The sequence below is a fragment of the Astyanax mexicanus genome, chromosome 1, assembly GCF_023375975.1.
Source record: "Astyanax mexicanus isolate ESR-SI-001 chromosome 1, AstMex3_surface, whole genome shotgun sequence".
Classification (NCBI taxonomy): Eukaryota; Metazoa; Chordata; class Actinopteri; order Characiformes; family Acestrorhamphidae; genus Astyanax; species Astyanax mexicanus.
In genome coordinates this window covers 1,015,978-1,041,062 of record NC_064408.1, presented here as the reverse complement: position 1 = coordinate 1,041,062, position 25,085 = coordinate 1,015,978, and the positions used below count along the sequence as shown (strand labels likewise).

Below are 25,085 nucleotides of genomic sequence, written 5' to 3'. Positions count from 1 at the left end.
GTGAATTTAAGCACTGATCAGGTTGAAAGGCCTCTGCTCAACATTAATAACAGGTGAAAAACTTGATAATTTCTAAATGTGACAGGGCATCTCCAATCATATTAGACCTTCTTACACATCACCATTCAATGCTCCAGTAGGCACCATTGTGCAAGTTGGTGCTTGAACCCGATGATTGCCGCTTGCGGCTATATTTATTATTATTATTATGCAAAATGCTCTATAAATCTATTATATATTATATTTTATACATTTACAAATTCAATGAGAATTCAATAGCATTTCAGCAACTGTGTATGAGAAAGATAGATGGCAGCAAACACACACTCTTTATATTTACAATACAAGCCAAGACTGTTGTATATTAAATGTTATATATTTAAAAATCAATATAATTGTTAGAATTTGGATACAGTGCCAATTCTGCTGTATATAAAATGTTATATATTTAACAATACAATAGCATTTACACCAAATTACACAGAACAATAAAAACAAGATGTATGATACACTGCAAAAATCTAAATCTTAGCAAGTGTAATTGTCTAATTTCCAAGCAATAAATCTTGTTTTTTTTGTCTTACCAAGCATTAAAAGAGTAAGATTGTTTTGCTTTTTTTAAGAGCAATTATCTTATTCAGACTTACTTAGAAGTTTCACCTTATTTTAAGTAATTTTAACTTAAAATGAGCACAAAAAGTAATTTGCAAATTTATTCTGATTTGTATATCCAAATTTAAGATACACAATACGTGATTTTCACTTTAAGACCTAGTCTACACTTATGTAATCTTACTTCAAGGATTTTGAGATGGGGGAAAAAATACATTGAACAGTCTTTATTTGTCATGTTTTATGCATCATCGTTTACAGTGGTATGAACAAATATTTCTTGTCATCAGTCTTGGTCATAAAATGTACAGAAATGATAGGATTCTGTCTGCCCTCACCAGCCCAGTTTTACATCAGAACACACCTGCATCATGTATGTTACATATCCAAAAGCTGACACCCCATCAAATAAATGCATAAAGCCAATAGAATACAACCCTTTGGATCAGATAAACATGAATCTATTGACAACATAACTAACGGCAGGTGTGGGCCCCCAGTATTTGGCTGTCGAACAATCAAAATTTCTGATGAGCTGAACAGTTGGAAAAGAAATGGGTTGATCATCCAGCATCCTGATCTCACGAATTCTCCCGTCAATTGATACAATCAAATTCTCACAACAATGCTTCAAATCCCATTTGAAAGCCTTCCTTGGACAGTAGAGGCAGTTAAACAATACAGAACAAAGCAGACAATCTTTCCAATACAAACGTTTTCAGAAGAAACTGAGTTTGCACGTGTCACAATACTTTTTCCATAAAGTTTATATATTAGACGCTTTGTAAAGTCCAATAACAGAGTACTTCAAAGGAACATACATATTTCCGTTCCTGTTAAATATGTAGTAAGAAGTGAAATCAACAAGACTGTCTGCAGTCACCAGCTCATTTGCTTGAGCAAGGCAAGGAACTTCTACTTTATATGACAAAAAAATACTGTCAAAGCACACTGTGTTGTATGACTGAATCTCAAAACAATAAACTGTTGAATTTAGGACAAATATATCTTGTATGAGACCAAATACAGGCATGTCATCATCAGTAACACCAGTAATAATCAAGGACTTGTGACATATATACTTGTTGCCATTCAGTATTAGCCATTTCACAGATACTACAATTCAATTCCAGTCATGAATAAAGGAAACAAACATTTTACTGATGCAGGATGACTGTATGTGTGTTATTAAATCCATATCAAATCAAAGTTATGATGGAATGTGGAATTGTTTATTAATTTCTTATTTTCAACAAAAATATAAGGTAAAGAAGTATAATTTTATAAATATACAGCTATAAGACTCAAATGTACACTGTAAAAGGAGATAAAGACAATACAAAATGAATATAATGCAGTGTGTGACAGTTGTCTATAGATGGCTCATAAGATGGCTCATTAATACAATGTTTTAAGGTGTTTACTGAGTGGGCATTTCATATAATAATTTGGAACAGTTTTATCCTTTATTCCAAGATGTTTTCTAATGTTGTCATGTCTTAGCCCTGTCTCGTGTCTCTGTGTGTATTCCCCACGTGACCTGTGCTCCCCTGTGTCTCCCCTCTCAGTACTTTTCCACCTGTGTCTCATTTGTAGCTCCGCCCCTTCCCCAGGTGTTTCCAATTCTAGTGTGTTTGTGTTGCTATAAATAGCCCTCATCTACCACTTTGTCTCCGTCGGTCTTTGCACCTTCCACTGTTGTTTTGTCTCTCTCTGTGTTCTCCGCGGCTCTTTAGCCTTAGTCCTTGCTCTGTGTTTATCTCTGTTTATTATTTCTAGTTTCCTTTTTATTTCCATTGTTTTCTCCCTTGCCCTGCTTAGTTTAGTTTCACCTTGTCTAGTTTAGCTTCTTGTTTATTTCTAGTCCTTCTCTTATATATATTCCCTGTTTATTATTTTATTATCTCTAGTTGGTTTAGTTTATGTTCTGTAGTGCCTCTCATTTGTTTTCAGTTATCTAGTTATTCCCTAGTTCCTTGTAGATACCCCTGCTTTGTGTTTATTAGTTTATTCCCTTGTATGTATTTCCCTAGCCCTGTTAGTCTCTTTCTTGTATCTGTAGTTTGTTTAGGTTTATGTTATTTTGTTTCACTGTTTATTTTTGGTTACTGGTTTTTGGTTATTCTTAGTTTATATACTCCCTGTTTATATATATATATATATTTAGTACTTCTTGTTTGTTTAGCTCCATGTTCCCTGTATTTTACCTTAGTCATTTGTTTCTCGTTTATTTCTTGTTTTCACGTTTATCATCGCTCGTTTGTTATTGGTTATTTGTGTTTCTTTGTTACATGTTTACTTGTTCCTCGTTTCCTTGTTTCTTTGTTATTTATTTAATAAATTATTTATTTATATCGCCCTTACCTGCACCTGTGTCTGCTTTCCTCGTCACCCTGCCTGGGTCACTACGTGACAAATGTGTTTTAGATGTGACCAAATGTAATTGTAAGGTGTATATTATGATGATATTACATTAAAAACAGTTAATGTTTATACACTTGTATGCAAATGATATGCAAATTAAACCATTTAAACATTTTCTAATACATCATTTCAAATCAAAGCTATAATTCAGATTTATGAGCTCAGAAACTTACATAAACACACACTGTTTCTTGTGCATATTTTAGTGATACTGGCAGGACAAAGATCTTTAATCTTCCAATTTGCTCACCTTTCACGTATATAATGATGAAAACACAAATTTGCATTTCACAATGTGTAACATATGCTGTTTCTATATCTGATAAAGTAGCCTGAAGATCTGCATATTGTCAAATCAGTGTCCTGCTCAAAAACATGTTAAAGCCTCATGAAAAAAGACATAAACAAATAATTATAAACTTGTTCAAGCTATATTTTCTGATTTTTTTTTTCCTAAAAAGATTCATATATAGATGATATGTAAGTATCATACAAGTAATAAAGATGTAACCACATTGCATCATAACTTTGATTTAATATGGCTTTAATAACACACAGTCATCCTGACTGTGTATAATAAAGGAAAATAAAAAGGAACAATTGTGCTAAAGAAAACCCTCAGTCGCATGTTAATAAGCATAGAAAATGAATGCGGGTCATTTTTGACCCATGGTGCGCATTAGAGGGGTAGTGATGCAAAAAGGATTTTTAAACAAAAAGTAAGAAAGGAAAAATATTAATAAGAATTAACTATGATCAAAAACTAGTTAATTGAAGAATAGTTTGAATGATTAAATTAATTTATTGAAAATATATAGAAAATTAAAACTCACTGGGTCACTTTTGGCCCATGTTGTGCATCAAAGGGTTAACATCAAAAGTAGATCTATCTAGTTTAATGCTTGTGTAGGCATGCCACAAATCCTACATATACAGTGATAAACTGCTAGAATTTAATTGCCATATATTTATTTGAACAATTTTGTGTACAGCTGCCAACATCAACGAAGATCAGCTGGCACACCTGTCTCGTGATGACATCAGAGATCTGTTACCAGGTCCAGAACATTTTTTCAGAAGGAAGGCCATATGGCGTGTGGGTCATCAAGAGGAAAAGGTACATATCATGCCCTTATTTATAGTGAAAGGAATCATGATTAAATCATGATTAATCACACAATCGTCTCCTTATGACTACGTTTTTATTAATATATATATATATATATATATATATATATATATATATATATATATATATATATATATATATATATATATATATATATATGTAGAATTAAAAGATGTGGTTTAAATGTAATTAAAATAATTGTTGTAAGATTGGTAAAATTAAATTATATCTATATTACTGTGGTCATTTGCTTAAAAAAACATATTCTGTGACATCAACACATTAAATTGACAGCACTAGTTTATAATTGAAGTTATGTGATTTGAACATTAATAGTATCTGTTTACTTATCTCTGTGTGTGTGTGTGTTTTTTTTTTTGTTTGTTTGTTTTTTGTTTTTTTTGGTTTTTAAAGCAACATCCGATGTCTGACCTAGGCAGCTCTGATGCGGAGTCTAGCACTTCGTGTTTCAGTGGAGCTAGTACCTATAACACTCCTGGAAGAAGCCCATCCAAAGTCATGAAAATGCCTGGCCTTGAGTATGTGCTCTATACTGATTCTGAGTTGGAGCAAGCTAGAAAATATTACTTTCAGCAGCAACTCCTCGGAAAAGAACAAGAATGTTCCCTGTCCAAAGAACTTCGCTGTCGGCGCATTCGGAATACTGTGACCAACATGATCTCTGTTACGCGTGCTACAGTGAAGGACTTCACTTACCCATCAAAGCGGGACGTGATTGCGATGGCCAAACGGTTGGTGGAGTACTTCCCAATGTTGCGTGAACGCTCTGTCCTTTGTAAAAATGAATGGGTGAGTAATGATTTTGTTAGTAATGCATCCATATTTTTTTTGTTTTGTTACTACTGTCAGCATTGTTTGAGATACTGAGGCTTAAACTTTAGTGTTTAACTATGCCCTGTCAGGAAACAATTTCTAGACTGCTGATGAAAAGATTGCAGAATGTGAGAACTCCTCGGAAGTCCCGTTCTTCTGAAGATCCTTCGTCTAGTCCTGGGGTGAAGAATAAAGGTCCAAAAAAGGGTCGACATCTAGAATTTGGGTCTGGATCCGTGGACAATCGGTGCACCATGGCAAATGACTGCGACGCGGATTCCAGTGGTTCCACTGTGCTTTTAGACAAGTCTTCATTCAGAGCCAGCAGTGAGCATGATGAAGCCTGTGAGTGCCTAGTATCTTATCAGAGATTACAAGTATTTTTCTGTGTTTCTGCACTAAAAAAACTCCAATGTGGATCAATAATTTATCTCATTTAGGGCTGCAGCTATTGATTATTTTAGTAATCGAGTACTCTACTGAAAAATCGATTCAAGTAATCGGATAAAACACATATTTGCTTGCCTAAAATGCAATTAAAAATACACAAGAGAAAACAAAAAATGTAACTTAATAATGAATGACCAATTGGTTTAATTTTTAAATTCACAACATATTTTCACACTGCAAACAAATAGAAATAAATAAAACACAAACTAGACAAAAAATAAAATAAATTAAGTTAAGTTCAGCTATGAAAAACAATTTTATTACGTTCGCTACACACTAAATGACACTTGAACTTACCCAGTCATTTTCACTGTGTTAAAATACCACTTAAAGTTGACTGGAATATTTAGTAGTGAGGAAACATCAGGACAGGCTGCATCCTCTTACTGTGTCATGCTGGAATTCACTGATCTCCTGACCCATTGTAGGTGCTTGGTTTTATACACCTGACTTCAATGATTTGCATGGGTTAGCGAATAGATTTGGCAATATAGTGTATAAAGTTTAAAGAATTAATTTGTTGCTGCAGCCCAATTGTGTTTGAAAATCACTGAACGAAAATGAACTTGTGAACATTACATGTTCCAAGATTCCAACAAACTGTTACATGCTTTAATTTCCGATGATTAAGATTAACAACTGTTGATGCTAGGTGTCATAAAAAGATTATTAGAAATAAGCATAAATCTAGTCACTATATAAAAAGTGAGATTTAAAAACAGCTTTGATCATACAATAGAAAGACAAATGTAAAGGGAATTGGATATGATCAGTTTCATGAAAAAAAGTTTGAAGAGTGTAGTTGTAGTGTGATTTTTCAGTTTCATACTCTGCTTTTCAGTGCAACAGTCCATTGACCTCCTGAAGGGCCTTCCAGTACTGTTTCCTTCAGGAGTTGCACCTCCCAAAAAACTGGGGCAACCAAGTGAGGCTCTGTTTCATATTCTCACGGTAAGAATTGTCAGCTTTTATTTGTTTATTTATTTTTTATTTTTGTTAGATATTTTACTGACCTGTTTGCAAATATGTTTTCTTTTGAAGTTTTGAATGTAGTTTGTTCTGTCCATGCCTGTGGCTTATAGTGTCTTTTGGTTGTTTGTCTTTGCAGCCCTCAGAAAATGCAGCAGCCTTTCTGAGCAGATTCCCTTTGTCTAGCCCCTTGCTTCTAATTGACGAGGAGAACTTCGTCATCAGCTTTGGGAAGAATCCAGTGACAACGTTTTCCAGAGACCTGCTGCACGAAGGTGTTCTGTATGTCCTGGCATACTATTATGCACTACATCTCACATATCCCAAGTGCATTTCCACACTTCTCTCTGTGTTGCAAACTGAAGTGTTGGGTGATGTGCTCCATGAGCAGGATGCCACTGCTTCTTACAAGAGAGCATTGGCAGAGTGGAAGAAGTTTGCAAATTAATATGCACCAAAACCTGTCTCTGCACCCGTACAGTTATGTACATTTGATACTCCCTGTTGCATCGCCACCATCGTTCATGTGGTAAATTGTGCGATACATGCTCATATTATATATGAGCCAATACTGTTTATTTTATTTTATTTTTTTTTACAGCAGATTGTAAGAATTAAAAACCAAACATTTGATACAAAGTTACTTTATTTCACTAGTTAAGTTCAAAATGTGAAACTCATATTATATAGATGTATTAAACACAGAGTGATCTAGTTTAAGTGTTTATTTCTTTTATTGTTGATGATTTTGGCTTACAGCCAATGAAAACCCAAAAATTAGAATATTATATAAGACCAATTGATACTTTTGGCAGTGTGGGCAGTGTGCCAAGTCCTGCTGAAAAATGAAATCTGCATCTCTGTAAAAGTTGTTATCAGCAGAGGGAAGCTGTAAGATATGAAGTGCTGTAAGATTTTGTAGGAAAACAAAACTGCACTGACTTTAGACTTGATAATAAAACACAGTGGATCAACACCAGCAGATGACAGACATGACTACAAACCATCACTGATTGGTGGAAACTTCACACTAGACCTCGAGCAGTTTGGACTGTGAGTCTCTCCACTCTTCCTCCAGACTCTGATCCCTTGATTTCCTTTAAATGAAATGTAAAATGTACTGATGATCAGTGATGGTTTGGAGAGACATGTCTGTCATCTGCTGGTGTTGATCCACTGTGTTTTATTATCAAGTCTAAAGTCAGTGCAGTTTTGTTTTCCCACAAAATCTTACAGCACTTCATATCTTACAGCTTCCCTCTGCTGCTCACAACTTTTACAGAGATGCAGATTTCATTTTCCAGCAGGACTTGGCACACCACCCACACTGCAGAAAGTACCAATTGGTCTTATATAATATTCTAATTTTCTGAAACACTGATTTTTGGGGGTTTATTGGCTGTGAGCCATAATCAACAATAAAATAAATTAACACTTAAAATAGATAATTCTGTGTTTAATACATCTATATAATGAGTAACTTTTCAAAGATATTTGAGATATTATTTTAAATGACCCTGTATGTGAGTTGGGCCCGATACCAGTATTAGTATTCCTGTATCCTGTAATTTTTAGTTTTATGGTACTTGTCCAATCTGTAAAAATTTACTTAATGTTTAAAGACAGAACATATTTCATGTTAGTTTTTGAGGCAAAATGTGGCATATAAACACCAACTTATTTTTGATTACAATGTTGACAACGTTTTACATGTATGTTTTACATTTGTTGGTTAATAAAAAAAAAAGTCACAGCAACATTCTGATTTTCAGTTTCTTCTTTGATAAGCAGACTTCACGTATATGGTTTAATTTGAGTAAGTTTTATCACTTAGTCTGATCAATCAAAACGTGTTTGAGGGAAAGCACAATTTTGTGTTTAAACTGCTTTCTTTACATATATTCTTACTAGTTTTAAGACATAAGTGCAAAGCAAAGACCTAGTAAGATTTCTAAGTAAAAATTGCTTACCTCATTGGCATTTTTTTTTTTTTTGCTTAATATCAGCATTTACATCTCATATTTTATACATTTTGTCTAGTTTTTGGAAAATTATTTTGGCTTTTACTGAGTTTAAAATGCTTTAATTGCACATTTTCTAACTAGTTTTAAGACATTTAAGTGCAAAGCAAAGGCCTAGCTAATACTGCTTATTTTAAGAAAAAATACTACGTAAAAATTGCTTACCCCATTGGCAGATTTATTTGCTTAATATAAGCATTTAGATCTAATTTTTTTTACATTATATCTAGTTTTTGGAAATGGATTTTTTGCAGTGTAGAGCTAGGGGTCAGCAAACAGGCACACTCTAGAATTTGGATACAGTGCCAATTCTAATGTATATTACATTTTGAAATATATAAAATGTAATATACAGTAGAACTGGAACTGTTTCTATATTCTAAAGCTTGTGTGTGTGTTTGCTGACACCTAGCTGTAATATTCACACTTCAATTTTCTTTATTCAAAATATTTGAGGGTTTGTTTGGTCAATTTTTAATATGCCCGTCTAGACTACAAGCTACAGACAAATTTGTCATTGTAATATAAAATATAAGGTTGTTTCTGGTAAGGATAATTGTATGGAAAAGTATGTTCATTTTTCCGTATAGGTTTTTAACTGAAGGAGCTATGCCAATTTCTGTATAATTTTTGTCAGGTTTGAAATTGGGATAGATGCAGTAAAAGGTTAAAAATAAGCCCCACAGGACATTTTCTGTCCTGTTACCTGTCAGAATCTTAAAATAGACACTTCCCTTAAGAAAAAACAGGTGGAGGAAAAAAAACTCAATTTTTAGGAAGTGAATCTATTACATTTTAAAGCAATAACTCTTATTTTATCTTTTTTTTTTGCTTAGTTTTTGTCTTACTAAGCATTGTATAACTGTAAGATTATTCTTATTGTAGGAATAATGATCTTAATCAGACTCACTTAGAATTCTCACCTTATTTTAAGTAGTTTAAACTTAATAAGCACAAAAGTTACCAGTCAAGTTATTCTATAAATTTCTTGTGTCCAAATGTAAGCTAAAAAAAAGCATAATATTTGCTTGATTTAAGTGTTACTTCATTCATTTTGACACTGTGCGATTGCTTGTTAAAATAAATCTTATTTTAAGAAAAATTAGCTCACCCCATTGGCAGTTTTTTTTTTTTTTTGCTTAACATCTTAATTTACATATATGTTGTCTAGTGTTTGCCTATGGATTGTTTGCAGTGTATATGCTGCTGCTGCTGCTGCTGCTGCTTCTTGTTTCTGGGTGTGTTGGGTGAGTGTTGTTGTGTTTAAAGGTTTACTAATAAAATAAAACTTTTATATTTAGAGAAGACAATAAAACAGCAGCGTGATTAAGGGTTTAAATCAGTTTTATTATTATAATCGTAGCACGCCATTCATGCCAGAGAGAGGAACCCATGCACATCATCTACAGAACGTACATAATCTCAGAATTACTGATATACACTGCTTTACTGGCGTAGAGGAGAAAAGGGATGAGACGCTGGGTGTCGTCCTCTTCTGACCCGAAGTGGAAGATCCCTGCTAATCCGGAGCGTTTATAGTATTTTTATAGAGTATTTTTATACTCCCACTCCCACATACAATCAGCCGCACTCCAGCACAGATTATACACTTATACCACTGTTATACTACTGTAGCTCCGCCTCCAACAGTGTATAATATCACAATACCTACATTTAGAGCTTTATTAACATACAGCTCTGTTAAAAAATGTAGAGATCACTTCAGTTTCTGAATCAGTTTCTCTGATTTTGTTATTTATAGGTTTATTTTTGAGTAAAATGAACATTGTTGTTTTATTCTATAAACTACAGACAACATTTCTCCCAAATTCCAAATAACAATATTCTCATTTAGAGCATTTATTTACAGAAAATGAGAAATGACTGAAATAACAAAAAAAAAGATGCAGAACTTTCAGACCTCAAATAATGCAAAGAAAACAAGTTCATATTCATAAAGTTTTAAGAGTTCAGAAATAATCAATATTTGGTGGAATAATCCTGGTTGGTGTTTAATCACAGTTTTTTTAATGCATCTCGGCATCATGTTCTCCTCCACCAGTCTTACACACTGCTTTTGGATAACTTTATGCTGCTTTACTCCTGGTGTAAAAATTCAAGCAGTTCAGTTTGGTGGTTTGATGGTTTGTGATCATCCATCTTCCTCTTGATTATATTCCAGAGGTTTTTAATTTGACAAAATCAAAGAAACTCATCATTTTTAAATGCTCTCTTATTTTTTTACAGAGCTGTATAAATGGATATAAAAGGGTTTAAAAGCTGGGTAATTATTCTTTACAGGACTGACGAGACAAAAGTGGAACTTTTTGGAAGGTGTGCGTCCATCTGTTACATCTGGCGTAAAACTATAAACTAACACGTAATTTAAAAAAAAAAGAAAAAAAAAGAACATCATACTGAATGACGTAAAACATGGTGGTGGTAGTGTGATGATGATCTGTGGCTGCTGGATAACTTGCTGTAATTCTGCTTTTTTAACAGACAATCCTTAAGGAAAATATCCTCCATCTGTTCCTTGCTGACCTCAAGCTCAGCAGTACTTTACTTGGGTTCTGCAGCAGGACAATGACCCAAAGCTCACAAACCCACACAAGTTCACTGTCTCTGAAAATCCTTCTATGAGTCTGAATTAAAACTGTAATTCTGTAAAGAAGAGTGGAATAAATTCCTCCACAGAGATGAGAAAGACTCGTTTAATAAATAAAATTATCATTTAAAAAGTGATTTTTATATTAACTCAGGTTATATTTGTCTGATATTAAAGTGTGTTTGTTTCTAAATGTAGGTATTGTGATATTATACGATGAGAAGGCGGAGCTAAAAGTGATTTTTTAACAGTTTTCCTTGAAGCTAATCGTCTGACATCGTTTCAGTAGCTACGGAAGCCCAGTAGAGGAGTAAGGAGATAGTTTAGCTTGAATTAATTTAATACCAAGTTTACAGCAGAAATAAGCGTCTGAAAAGCTTCGTTTCCCAGTTTTGCAGGAATACTTTGGGTTGTGGAACATTTTAAAGCACTTTAAGGGAAAATCACTCAGGAGGAACACTATAGTAACCTGGAGGCTAGTAGTAGCGCTATCGTCGTGTTTTATTAGCATTCAGTATCTTATTGTATGTAATACAGAGCAGCATCCTCACCAGCTGTAGTCCCTGTGAAAGAATAGCTCAACAAAACATGCTAACATGGCTAACGTGGCTAACCATTACTGTACTGGAGTAGCCTGACTGATTAGCTAGGCTGTAATTGGATAATGTTGATGCTAACTGGTGGCTAATCACTGCGCTTTTGTTTTTTTTGTTAGCTTAAACAGATAGTTAGCATTTTTTACTCATTCCTTAACTCAACCAAAATCATAGTTTATGTAAAATACAGTGTGCTAAACGCAGACCAGTCAGGAAAACAAGCACTTAGCGAACCTGTCGGCCTCGGAACAATGCAATGCAGTAGATTTTAGCAGGATTTAGCCTATTAGCATGATATCATAGATGATCTATCTTCCCTAAAACTAGAGTCTTAGAGTCTAGAACAGTTTTCTAACACCGTTCCAGGTTAAAATCCACTACAATACAGTATAGATGGTTTCTAAAATGCTGCTAACGCTACTCTGGGTGGATGTATACCTCTTTTATTTTCGTTTAAAGGTGAAAGGAACCATTCCTAGTCCGCTATTCTATCCAGGCTAACTCAGGAAAGAGTAAAATATGGTTTAAGAAGGTATTGCTCCACAGAAAGATTAAGATCATGAGTATTTTGGCCAGAAATACTGGTACAAACATGAATACTGCATATATACACACACACACATACATCACACATACAGTACATACTCACCCAAAGCTAATAAACACACTATTAGCTATTAGCTAATACTCGCTCTGCTTTAGCGGTGAAGAAATAACACATTCAATCCAGCAATCTTCATTATTATCATCATCATCATCATCATCATCATCATCATCATCATCATCATCCTCCCTGTACTCCAGTCCGTAGCGCTGAGGCGGTGTGTGTTGCAGTATGAGGAGCGTGGGGCTGATGGGTAAATGTTTTTAAAGTACATTCAGTAACAGTCAGATCCACCGTGAAGAACCGTGAAGAACCTCGCCTTCATCCAATCATCTGATCATACACGCTGGAAGCTCCGCCCCTCTACCTGTATAGGTGACAACAGAACGTCAGAAAATCACAGTTAGCATCATTAAGAGGCATCATTTTATCTTCTATATGAAATATATACAGAACCAGTCAAACATCTGTAGTTATTTTAAGATGTTCTGCATTCTACACTGCAAAAAACTAAATCTTAGCAGTGAAATTTTCTAAATTTAAGGCAATAAATCTTATTTTCTTCTCTGATAAGACTTTTAGTCTTACTAAGCATTGTGTGTAAGTGTTAGATTATTTTGCTTATTTTAGGGATAATTATCTTAATCATTCTTACTTAGAATTTGTACCGTATTTTAAGTAATTTGAACACAAAATAAACACAATCAAGCAGCAACTGTGTCCAAAAACAGTGACTTTTTACCTTGATTTAGGTGTTATTTCACTCATTTTGAGACTTTGCCGTTGCTTTTTGTAAGAAATCTTACTAAGAAAATTTAGCTTACTCCATTGGCAGATTTCTTTGCTTAATATACATATATTTGTCTTTATTTGCATATATTTTGTCTAGTTTTTGCCAATGGATTTTTTTGCAGTGTAGATTAATACTAAAGTCATTCAAACTATGAAGAAAATCATATAAAATTATTTTTTAAACTTCAGAAAACTCTGCTGGATTTTCTCAGTCAGTTTTATGAGGTAGAGTCACCTGGAATTCAGGCTTTCAGTTAACAGCTGTGCTGAACTCATCAAGAGTTAATTACTGGAATTTCTTGGCTCTTAATGAGTTTAATATCAATGATATATACTATATATATATATATATATATATATGATATATTAAGTGTTGGCGATATGTCCCTAAGATAATATCACAATATTTCATTGTATTTTCTCGATAACGATACTCTTGTCGATATGACAAAACACTGATTTAAAAATTATTTCAAGAATACACTACTGCAACAAAAGGAAAATTACATTTTATTAAGGCATACAATATGATATGATAGGGGCACACCCCTAATTTCTGAGATATTAAAAAATACAAGAATTTGATCAGATATGTAACAGAAGTCAGTGATGCAGAATTACTAGTCATGATATTAATAATAATGCACTCCAAATATCTCCATATATCCAGGATTAAAGTGAAATAAATGATACTGGACAGATATAATCTGTATCTAGTAGATATACAGTGCCCTCCATAATTATTGGCACCCCTGGTTAAGATGTGTTCTTTAGCTTCTCATAAATTGAGTTTTGTTCAAAATAATATAGAAAAAGAGTAAAATACAACCTTTAACTCAAGTGAATTTATTCAGTAGGAAAAAAATCCCACATTAAGAAATAATTATTTAACATCAAATCATGTGTGCCACAATTATTAGCACCCCTGATGTTAATACTTTGTACAACCCCCTTTTGCCAACAAAACAGCACCTAATCTTCTCCTGTAATGTTTCACAAGATGGGAGAATACAGAAAGAGGGATCTTTGACCATTCCTCTTTGCACATTCTCTCTAAATCATCCAACGACCTGGGTCCTCTCCTCTGCACTCTCCTCTTCAGCTCACCCCACAGGTTTTCAATGGGGTTGAGGTCTGGGGACTGAGATGGCCATGGGAGGAGCTTGATTCTGTGTGCGGTGAACCATTTCTGTGTAGATTTGGCCACATGTTTAGGGTCATTATCTTGCTGAAAGACCCAGTGACGACCCATCTTCAGCTTTCGGGCAGAAGCCACCAGATTTTGTTTTAAAATGTCCTGGTATTTTAGAGCATTCATGATGCCATGCACCCTAACAAGGTTCCCAGGGCCTTTAGAAGAGAAACAGGCCCACAGCATCACTGATCCCCCGCCGTATTTCACAGTGGGCATGAGGTGCTTTTCTGCATACTCAGCTCTTGTGTTACGCCAGACCCACTTAGAGCATTTGTTGCCAAAAAGCTCTATCTTTGTTTCATCTGACCAAAGCACACGGTCCCAGTTGAAGTCCCAGTACCGCTTAGCAAACTCCAAACGTTTGCGTTTATGATTGTGAGTGAGAAATGGTTTCTTCCGTGCATGCCTCCCAAACAGCTTGTTGGCATGTAGATAGCGCCTGATGGTTGTTTTGGAGACTTTGTGACCCCAAGAAGCTACCATTTGTTGCAATTCTGTAACAGTGAGCTTTGGAGAACTTTTTATTTCTCTTATCATCCTCCTCACTGTGCGTGGTGGCAAAATAAACTTGTGTCCTCGTCCAGGCTTGTTTACCACTGTTCCAGTTGTTTTAAACTTCTTAATAATTCCTCTGACAGTAGATATGGACAGGTGTAGGCGAGTAGCGATTTTCTTGTAGCCATTGCCTGACTTGTGAAGGTCAACACACATCTGCCTCACTTGAATGGTATGTTCCTTTGTCTTTCCCATGTTGAAGATAAATGGCCTCTGTGTCACGTCATATTTATACCCCAGGGAAACAGGAAGTTGTGAATTACTAATTAAATGTTCCTACATACTCTGATCAACTTCGTAAACTACTGTAGAAGTGACAGAAATACTTTTATTAAATTTATTTCCTAAGAATTGTTAGGGGTGCCAATAATTGTGGAACAGGTGATTTTATGAAGAATAATTATTTCTTAGTCAGGGATTTTATTTCCCCCTTAAAATTTACTTGAGTTAAAGGTTGGACTTTACTTTTTTCCCCATCGTGGTCCTATATTATTTTGAACAAAACTCAATTTATGAGAAGCTAAAGAACACATCTTAACCAGGGGTGCCAATAATTATGGAGGGCACTGTATAATGGGAAATGAGAACAGTGTGAATTTTCTTTTGATAAAAACAGTAAAAAAGCAGAACCCTGATGTGATAATTAGGGGTGGGTGATATGGTACTATATATTTTATGGTATAATATCATAGTTCACCATATTCAAAAATGTTGACGATATTATTGTGTACTATACGATACATCACAGCACTATGATATATACAATTATATATATACATATATAATTTATATATACAGTCATTTTAGGGGAGAGAAGCTGAATTGCTGATTGTATATATGATTATGATATATATAACCGGTACAATCACATTTGCAGTAGATAAAAGTAGATTTGTAATATTTGAGATGTTTGTGGGCGTGTCTCCGCACCTGGCTCCGCCCCCTCTTTACTGAATGTTGAGTTTGGAGGCGGGGTTTGTGGGGATGATTTTGGTGTCGGAGCTGGGGCTGCACACCCCCTCGATCAGGTTCTTGTTGCAGTCGCCCAGAGCCGAGGCAGGGGGCATTCTGGGATACGCCACGTGACCCGTCAGGTCCAGCAGGTCCTCCAGCGCCCGGGTGTTACTGACGCCGTTCTGCGTGACCTCCGCCACCGGAGAAAACTCGGGGATAGAGATTAGCTCCTCCTTCGACACGGGGCTGAGGAGATAACACCACGAGAGACTAAAATCTAGATCTGTAGTTTCACACTGGAGCTACGAGGCTAATGTAGCTAATCATTAATAGAACCAAATTCCCCACTCATTAGCACTGAAGCTAAGAGGCTAATGTAGCTAATCATTAATAGAACCACATACCCCACTCATTAGCACTAAGGCTAAGAGGCTAATGTAGCTAATCATTAATAGAACCAAATTCCCCACTCATTAGCACTGAAGCTAAGAGGCTAATGTAGCTAATCATTAATAGAACCACATACCCCACTCATTAGCACTGAAGCTAAGAGGCTAATGTAGCTAATCATTAATAGAACCACATACCCCACTCATTAGCACTGAAGCTAAGAGGCTAATGTAGCTAATCATTAATAGAACCACATACCCCACTCATTAGCACTGAAGCTAAGAGGCTAATGTAGCTAATCATTAATAGAACCACATACCCCACTCATTAGCACTGAGGCTAAGAGGCTAATGTAGCTAATCATTAATAGAACCACATACCCCACTCATTAGCACTAAGGCTAAGAGTCTAATGCAGCTAATCATTAATAGAACCACATACCCCACTCATTAGCACTGAAGCTAAGAGGCTAATGTAGCTAATCATTAATAGAACCACATACCCCACTCATTAGCACTGAGGCTAAGAGGCTAATGTAGCTAATCATTAATAGAACCACATACCCCACTCATTAGCACTAAGGCTAAGAGACTAATGTAGCTAATCATTAATAGAACCAAATTCCCCACTCATTAGCACTGAAGCTAAGAGGCTAATTTAGCTAACTGCCAAGTAATGTAAGTCTATATCCCACCAATTAGCATCGGATCTACTAATGTTGGCTAATGTTGCTAATTTTCACCATAATATCCCTTTAAAAACGTAAAACCCTGTTTACAGAAACTACGATAGATTTGGGACAGGTGCACCAGTGGCCTCACCTGACCTCCATTGACTGAACCTCGTCAGCTGACTCTTCACTTGCTCCACCCCTTTTCTCTGCAGGCTGCAGGTTAATAAGAGGAGGTGGGATTTTCGATACAGGTAGAGGCAGGAGGGAGGCGGGGCTACTGCTTTTTGATGTTGTCTTTGATGTCACCTGTGTTGATGTCTGTAATGCAAGAATAATATATAATATATATATATATATAATTAGTTTATTTAAAATTATTAATATCATTAATGAAAAAAAGTATCAAATATCCGAAGAAGAACACACCTGGTTTACCTGGCCGTTCGCCTGAGGGCCACCTGAAGTCTTCACAGTGCGATCCTGAGTTGGAGACTTAACCTTTACCTGCTCAGACACATGGCTTTTCATCACCTGGTTGGGCGTGGTGTGAGAGGGTACCGTTGCAGGTGTTTTTACCTGAACAGGTGATTTAACTAGTGCAGGTTCCTTTACCTGAACAGGTGATTTAACTAGTGCAGGTTCCTTTACCTGAACAGGTGATTTAACTAGTGCAGGTTCCTTTACCTGAACAGGTGATTTAACTAGTGCAGGTTCCTTTACCTGAACAGGTGATTTAACTAGTGCAGGTTCCTTTACCTGAACAGGTGATTTAACAAGTGCAGGTTCCTTTACCTGAACAGGTGATTTAACTAGTGCAGGTTCCTTTACCTGAACAGGTGATTTGACTCGTGCAGGTTCTTCTACCTGAGTAGGTAATTTCACCAGTACAGGTGTATCTGCTCTGGCAGCATCCGTCTTTTTCTCCGATGCATGAAGCTGGTTGTTCTCCTGCTTCTGTGCATTGCTTTCACCTGTTGTCTTCACCTGAGTTACCTGCACCTTCCCTACAGGACACGCCTCCTTTCTCACCTGTGCACTGTCCACCTTAACCTGACCTCTCTCTAGCTTCTCCCCCGGAAATTTCCCAACGTTTGTGCGTCCAGTTGGTGAGGGACTCTTTGGTTGTACCTGTTCAGGTGTGTTTGCTCTCTCACGTGTCTCCGATCTCTCTGCACTTTTGTCGGTACTTCTTTGTTTGCTGATTGGTCCAGGTATCTGAGACTTCACCTGATTGTTCTTGTTTGAGTTCATATGGGTACTGCTAGATGAAGTCTTCACCTCACCATTCACCTTCAAGTTCACCTGGATTTCACCTGGAAAAGAAAAGAAAAAGTGTATTACAGTCTGTCAGAATGAGCGTGTTGTGGATCATATGAACATTATAGAGCATTATAGAGCGCCCCCTACACTTCCTGTAGTGTATTACAGTCTGTCAGAATGAGCGTGTTGTGGATCATATGAACATTATAGAGCATTATAGAGCGCCCCTACACTTCCTGTAGTGTATTACAGTCTGTCAGAATGAGTGTGTTGTGGATCATATGTACATTATAGAGCATTATAGAGTCTTTTATAGAGTCTGTCAGTGTGTGTGTGTGTGTGTCTCGCACACACACACACACACAGCAGAAAGTGCTGTTCTGCAGTATAAATTTAGTTCTTAATGTCCTTGAGTCGACGCCCTTCAACACAATCTGCTATACTGAGAGAATTTGATCCACAAAACCAGCCAGCCAATCAGCAATCAGCATGGCTGGAGCCAATTAATTCAGAGAATCCACAGACATTCAGAGGAAATATGTTTAGCAACCCCATAGCAACAGCATGGAATACCACAACAACCACTTAGCAACACATTAACAACCACTTAGCATTGTTCAAAATAATAAACATCCTTGAATGGGTAGTTCAAAAGATCCAAAGACATTCGGGGGAAAGGTCTCTAGCAACAATTTCTAATATCACAGCAACCACTTGATAACACCTTAGCAACTATCTTTGTTACCAAAGCGCCCCTTTGGAAACACCATAGCAAGCATGACATTGTCCCCATTACATTATGTTACATAAAGAGAAATTCAGGACAGATATCTATAGCAATCCCATAGCAACAATCTATGGTACCACAGCAACCCCTCGCTGTGATACCCTAGCAACCACTTGAAAACACCACCGCTGGTGTGACATTGCTCCCATTACATGAGACATTCAGGGCAGATATCTCCATAGCAGTCTCATAGGAACCATGTGTGATACCATAGCAACAGCTTAGAAACACCATTAAAACTTCAAAGCACTGGAAATATTACTTATCCTCGAATAAGTCGTTCAGAAGATCCAAAGACATTCCGGGGAAACAACACCATGGGCAACACCATATCAACCATCTGTAATATATCTTGACTCATTGTGAAAATTAAAAACCTCTGGAATATAATCAAGAGGAAGATGGATGATCACAAACCATCAAACCACCAAACTGAACTGCTTGAATTTTTACACCAGGAGTAAAGCAGCATAAAGTTATCCAAAAGCAGTGTGTAAGACTGGTGGAGGAGAACATGATGCCAAGATGCATGAAAAAAAACTGATTAAGAACCACCAGGATTATTCCACCAAATATTGATTATTTCTAAACTCTTAAAACTCTATCAATATGAACTTGTTTTCTTTGCATTATTTGAGGTCTGAAAGCTCTGCATCTTTTTTGTTATTTCAGTCATTTCTCATTTTCTGTAAATAAATGCTCTAAATGAGAATATTTTTATTTGGAATTTGGGAGAAATGTTGTCTGTAGTTTATAGAATAAAACAACAATGTTCATTTTACTCAAACATAAACCTATAAATAGTAAAATCAGAGAAACTGATTCAGAAACTGAAGTGATCTCTTCATTTTCTCCAGAGCTGTATTTTATATATATAGTAATGGAGGGCTGACCTGGTGGGGAGAGTTGGTGGGATGGAGGCGACTGGAGCTCCAGGCTGTCCTCTCTCTGTAGAAATACACACACACACACACACCATACACACACACACACCACACACACACACACACCACACACATACACACACACCATACACACACACACACACACCACACACACACACACCATACACACACACACACATTAACTCTGCCGCTGAGGTCGTCCCTCATTTCCGCTCCAGTTTCCAAATCAGTTCTATTATAGTCCTCTCTCCCCCGAGCCCCAGCACAGGTACATCCTTCCCCGACCCGGCACATCCACCCCACTAAACGTCTATTAAACATTTACTTAACATCCATTAAACAACACTATCAAAGATTACCCAAACCTCCCATCTAAATATCTACTAAACATCTACATTCAACATTACCTAAACCTTCCAACTGAACTATCACTAAACATCTACTAAACATCTACTAAACGTCCACAATAAACATCCACCAAACATCTACTAAACGTCCACAATAAGCATCCACCAAGCATCTACTAAACATCCACATTAAACATCTACTAAACATCTACTAAACGTCCACATTAAACATCCACCAAACATCTACTAAACGTCCACAATAAGCATCCACCAAGCATCTACTAAACATCTACTAAACGTCCACATTAAACATCTACTAAACATCTACTAAACGTCCACATTAAACATCCACCAAACATCTACTAAACATCTACATTTAACATTACCTAAACCTTCAAACTAAACAATCACTAAACATCTACTAAACATCTACTAAACGTCCACATTAAACATCCACCAAACATCTACTAAACATCTACATTTAACATTACGTAAACCTTCAAACTAAACAATCACTAAACATCTACTAAACGTCCACATTAAACTTCCACCAAACATCTACTAAACATCTACATTTAACATTACCTAAACCTTCAAACTAAACAATCACTAAACATCTACTAAACATCTACTAAACATCCACATTAAACATTCACCAAACATCTACTAAACATCCACATTAAACATCCACCAAACATCTACTAAACATCTACTAAACGTCCACATTAAACATCCACCATACATCTACTAAACATTTACATTTAACATTACCTAAACCTTCCAACTAAACTATCACTAAACATCTACTAAACATCTACCAAACGTCCACAATAAACATCCACCAAACATCTACTAAACATCTACATTTAACATTACCTAAACCTTCCAACTAAACTATCACTAAACATCTACTAAACATCTACTAAACGTCCACAATAAACATCCACCAAACATCTACTAAACATCTACTAAAAGTCCACATTAAACATCCACCAAACATCTACTAAACATCTATTAAAGCTCCCCATTAAACATCTACTAAACATCTATTAAACCACCACTATGTTCATCTTCAAAAAGCACAGAAGTGTATCAGTACCTTCATCTCCCCGTCGCTCTTCCTCGTCCTCTTCATGATCTCTTCAATCCTCTGAAAGAGATTCACACAGCTTTAATACAACTCAGGATCTCAGGATAACAGTGTAAACTTTACAGCTGCTCAGTTCTAAAGGTACTTCTGTTGTACTGATGAGTGTAAAGTTAATGCTGTTGGTGAGTGTAATGTTAAATTTGCTGAAGTTTTGAGTGTACTTTTTGCTACAGTAGGTTTGATTGTAAAGTTAGTGCTACAGTGGGTTTCAGTGTAAAGTTTGTGTAAAGTTAGTGCAGCTGTAGTGTTGAGCGTAAAGTTAATGCTGCTGTAGGTTTGAGTGTGAAGTTTGTGTAAAGTTAGTGGCGCTGTAGGTTTGAGTGTAAAGTAAGTGTATAGTTAGTGCTGAAGTACGTTAGAGTGTAAAGTTTGTGTGAAGTTAATGCTGTAGGGTTGAGTGTAAAGTTTGTGTAAAGTTAATGTAGGTTTGTGTAAAGTTAATGTAGGTTTGTGTAAAGTTTGTGTAAAGTTAATGTAGGTTTGTGTAAAGTTTGTGTAAAGTTAATGTAGGTTTGTGTAAAGTTAATGTTGTAGGTTTGTGTAAAGTTAATGCTGCTGTAGGTTTGAGTGTAAAGTTTATGTGAAGTTAATGTAGGTTTGTGTAAAGTTAGTGTAAAGTTAATGCTGCTGTAGGATTGAGTGTAAAGTTAATGCTGCTGTAGGTTTGAGTGTAAAGTTTGTGTTAAGTTAATGCTGTAGGGTTGAGTGTAAAGTTTGTGTAAAGTTAATGTAGGTTTGTGTAAAGTTAATGTAGGTTTGTGTAAAGTTTGTGTAAAGTTAATGTAGGTTTGTGTAAAGTTTGTGTAAAGTTAATGTAGGTTTGTGTAAAGTTTGTGTAAAGTTAATGTAGGTTTGTGTAAAGTTTGTGTAAAGTTAATGTTGTAGGTTTGTGTAAAGTTAATGCTGCTGTAGGTTTGAGTGTAAAGTTTATGTGAAGTTAATGTAGGTTTGTGTAAAGTTAGTGTAAAGTTAATGCTGCTGTAGGATTGAGTGTAAAGTTAATGCTGCTGTAGGTTTGAGTGTAAAGTTTATGTGAAGTTAATGTAGGTTTGTGTAAAGTTAGTGTAAAGTTAATGTTGTAGGTTTGTGTAAAGTTAATGTAGGTTTGTGTAAAGTTTGTGTAAAGTTAATGTTGTAGGTTTGTGTAAAGTTAATGCTGCTGTAGGGTTGAGTGTAAAGTTTATGTGAAGTTAATGTAGGTTTGTGTAAAGTTAGTGTAAAGTTAATGCTGCTGTAGGTTTGAGTGTAAAGTTTATGTGAAGTTAATGTAGGTTTGTGTAAAGTTAGTGTAAAGTTAATGCTGCTGTAGGGTTGAGTGTAAAGTTAATGCTGTAGGTTTGTGTAAAGTTAATGTAGGTTTGTGTAAAGTTGGTGTAAAGTGCTGACAGTGTAAAACCTTCTTCCTCTGCTGCCGCTCCTGTTCCTCCTGCTGCTTCATCAATTCCCTCTCAATCCGCTGACGCTCCACATCCTTCTGTTACACACACACACACACACACACACACACACACCACACACACATACACACACACACACACACACCACACACACACACACCACAATCAAACACTTCGGAGGGTTTGGGGAACTGAGTCAGGAGTATTATTGGTGTGAGTCACCTCTAATCTAAACAAGACTTTCACAAAGAATAGAATAATAGATTAGTAAGTGTAGAGTAGCTGTAGAGTACAGTAGAGTAAGAGTAAAGTATGAATAAAGTACAGTAGAATATGGGTAAGAAAATAGTGAGAGTACCATAGAGTAACCACAGAGTATGAGTAGAGTAGAGTAGAGCAGGTGTAGAGCAGGTGTAGAGTGGGAACAGTGTAGAGTGGTGTATAAGTAGAGTAATGTAGAGTGTGAATAGTGTATAGTACATTATTAACTGAGTACAGTAGAGTGAGTAAAAGTAGAGTGTGAGTAGAGTACCGTAGAGTATCAGTAGAGTAAAAGCACAATGGAATAAAAAAAATAAAGTGAAGTAAAGTGAAAGTAAAGTGTGAATAGTGCACAGTAGAGTAGAGTATAAATATTGTACAGTAGTATAGAATGTGAACAGTGTACAGTAGAGTAAAAAAAAAGAGTAGAGTGTGAGTAGAGTAAGAAAAGTACAATAGAGTAACCACACAGCACAAATAGAGTACAGTAGAGCAAGAGTAGAGTATGATTAGTGTACAGTAGTATACGAATAGAATGAATTAAGTATAGTAGAGTAATAAAATAGAGTAGAGTATTCTGGATTTTACTGTAAAAGCATTATAACCTCCTTCTCCTCTTCCTCCCTCTGGCGCTCCTCCTCTTCCTCACGGACTCGCTCCTCCTCTCGCTTCTGAGCCTTCAGCTTCTCCACTTTCAGCCTTAAAACATATAGAAATATATTGTATTTATTTAATATACATTGTATATATAATATATATTGTATAATATTGTATAATATCATATAAATATATCACATATAAATATATATCATAGATAAATACATCTGAGACGTAATCAGGCTAATCTGAGCTAAAAGCTAAAGGCTAAAGCTGTTTATTTAATTACTTATTTTAACAGTACTAAAATTACTTTTTGCAGTTTTTAGTTCATTTTTTTCTGGCAGTTTACTGCTAAATTTTGTACACTGGATTTTGTACTATTTTCGATTTCTGTTCCCACTCAGCCTACAGCAGTTTAACTCCACCCATTCAGCTCCACCCATTCAGCCTACAGCAGCTTAACTCCACCCATTCAGCTCCACCCATTCAGCCTACAGCAGTTTAACTCCACCCATTCAGCTCCACCCATTCAGCCTACAGCAGCTTAACTCCGCCCATTCAGCTCCACCCATTCAGCCTACAGCAGCTTAACTCCACCCATTCAGCTCCACCCATTCAGCCTACAGCAGCTTAACTCCACCCATTCAGCCTACAGCAGCTTAACTCCACCCATTCAGCTCCACCCATTCAGCCTACAGCAGCTTAACTCCACCCATTCAGCTCCACCCATTCAGCCTACAGCAGCTTAACTCCACCCATTCAGCCTACAGCAGCTTAACTCCACCCATTCAGCTCCACCCATTCAGCCTACAGCAGCTTAACTCCACCCATTCAGCCTACAGCAGCTTAACTCCACCCATTCAGCTCCACCCATTCAGCCTACAGCAGCATAGTTCCACGCATTCAGCTTACAGTAGTTTAGCTCCACCCATTCAGCTCCACCCATTCAGCCTAAAGAAGTTTATATACCCACCCATTAAGCTCTGCCCATTTAGCCTAAAGCATTTTAGCTCCACCCATTTAGCTGCTTCACCCATTCAGCCTACAGCAGCTTAGCTCCACCCATTCATCTTCCAGTTGCTTAGCTCCACCCATTCAGCTTACAGTAGTTTAGCTCCGCCCATTCCACCTACAGCATTTTAGCCCCACCCATTCAGCCTACAGCAGCTTAGCTCCACCCATTCTGCCTACAGTAGTTTAGCTCCACCCATTCAGCCTACAGCAGCTTAGCTCCACCCATTCTGCCTACAGTAGTTTAGCTCCACCCATTCTGCCTACAGAAGTTTAGCTCCACCCATTCTGCCTACAGAAGTTTAGCTCCACCCACTCAGCCTACAGCATTTTAGCTCCACCCATTTAGCTCCACCCTTTCAGCCTACAGTAGTTAAGCCCCGCCCAGTTGCTGTAAGGTGAACAGGTAAAGGACGCACCTCTCCTGCTGCTCTTGCTCTTTCTGGACTCGAGCGAGACGCCGTCTCTCCGCTAACAGTCGGGACGCCTCCTCAGCGCTGGTGGTCCCGGCGCCGGTCCGGCCCCCAGGGGGCGGAGACGAGTCTGAGAAACAGGAAGAAG

General features: G+C 36.6%; 2 protein-coding genes across 7 annotated transcripts in view; one reads left to right on the top strand and one right to left on the bottom strand.

The window, feature by feature from the left end:
• mrps31 (mitochondrial ribosomal protein S31) overlaps positions 1-10,220 on the top strand; it is a 66,414-nt gene extending 56,194 nt beyond the window's left edge. Inside the window, exon 10 of the transcript XR_007441264.1 lies at positions 10,202-10,220. The gene's annotated coding sequence lies outside the window, so the exon portion shown is untranslated. The remainder of the gene's footprint in view (positions 1-10,201) is intronic.
• Positions 9,766-25,085, bottom strand: part of map7d2a (MAP7 domain containing 2a) — a 39,017-nt gene continuing 23,697 nt past the window's right edge. For 5 of the 6 annotated variants that reach the window (XM_049484677.1, XM_049484763.1, XM_049484820.1 and 2 more), the window contains 9 exons: positions 24,944-25,067; positions 23,519-23,612; positions 22,652-22,729; positions 21,205-21,255; positions 19,747-19,801; positions 17,233-18,119; positions 16,955-17,124; positions 15,720-15,989; positions 9,766-12,614 (listed from right to left, as the gene is read on the bottom strand). In XM_049484677.1, the coding sequence (XP_049340634.1) occupies positions 15,737-15,989; positions 16,955-17,124; positions 17,233-18,119; positions 19,747-19,801; positions 21,205-21,255; positions 22,652-22,729; positions 23,519-23,612; positions 24,944-25,067 (1,712 nt within the window). In that variant the 3' untranslated portion in view covers positions 9,766-12,614; positions 15,720-15,736. The remainder of the gene's footprint in view (positions 12,615-15,719; positions 15,990-16,954; positions 17,125-17,232; positions 18,120-19,746; positions 19,802-21,204; positions 21,256-22,651; positions 22,730-23,518; positions 23,613-24,943; positions 25,068-25,085) is intronic. The other variant, XM_049484716.1, reaches the window with a different exon arrangement.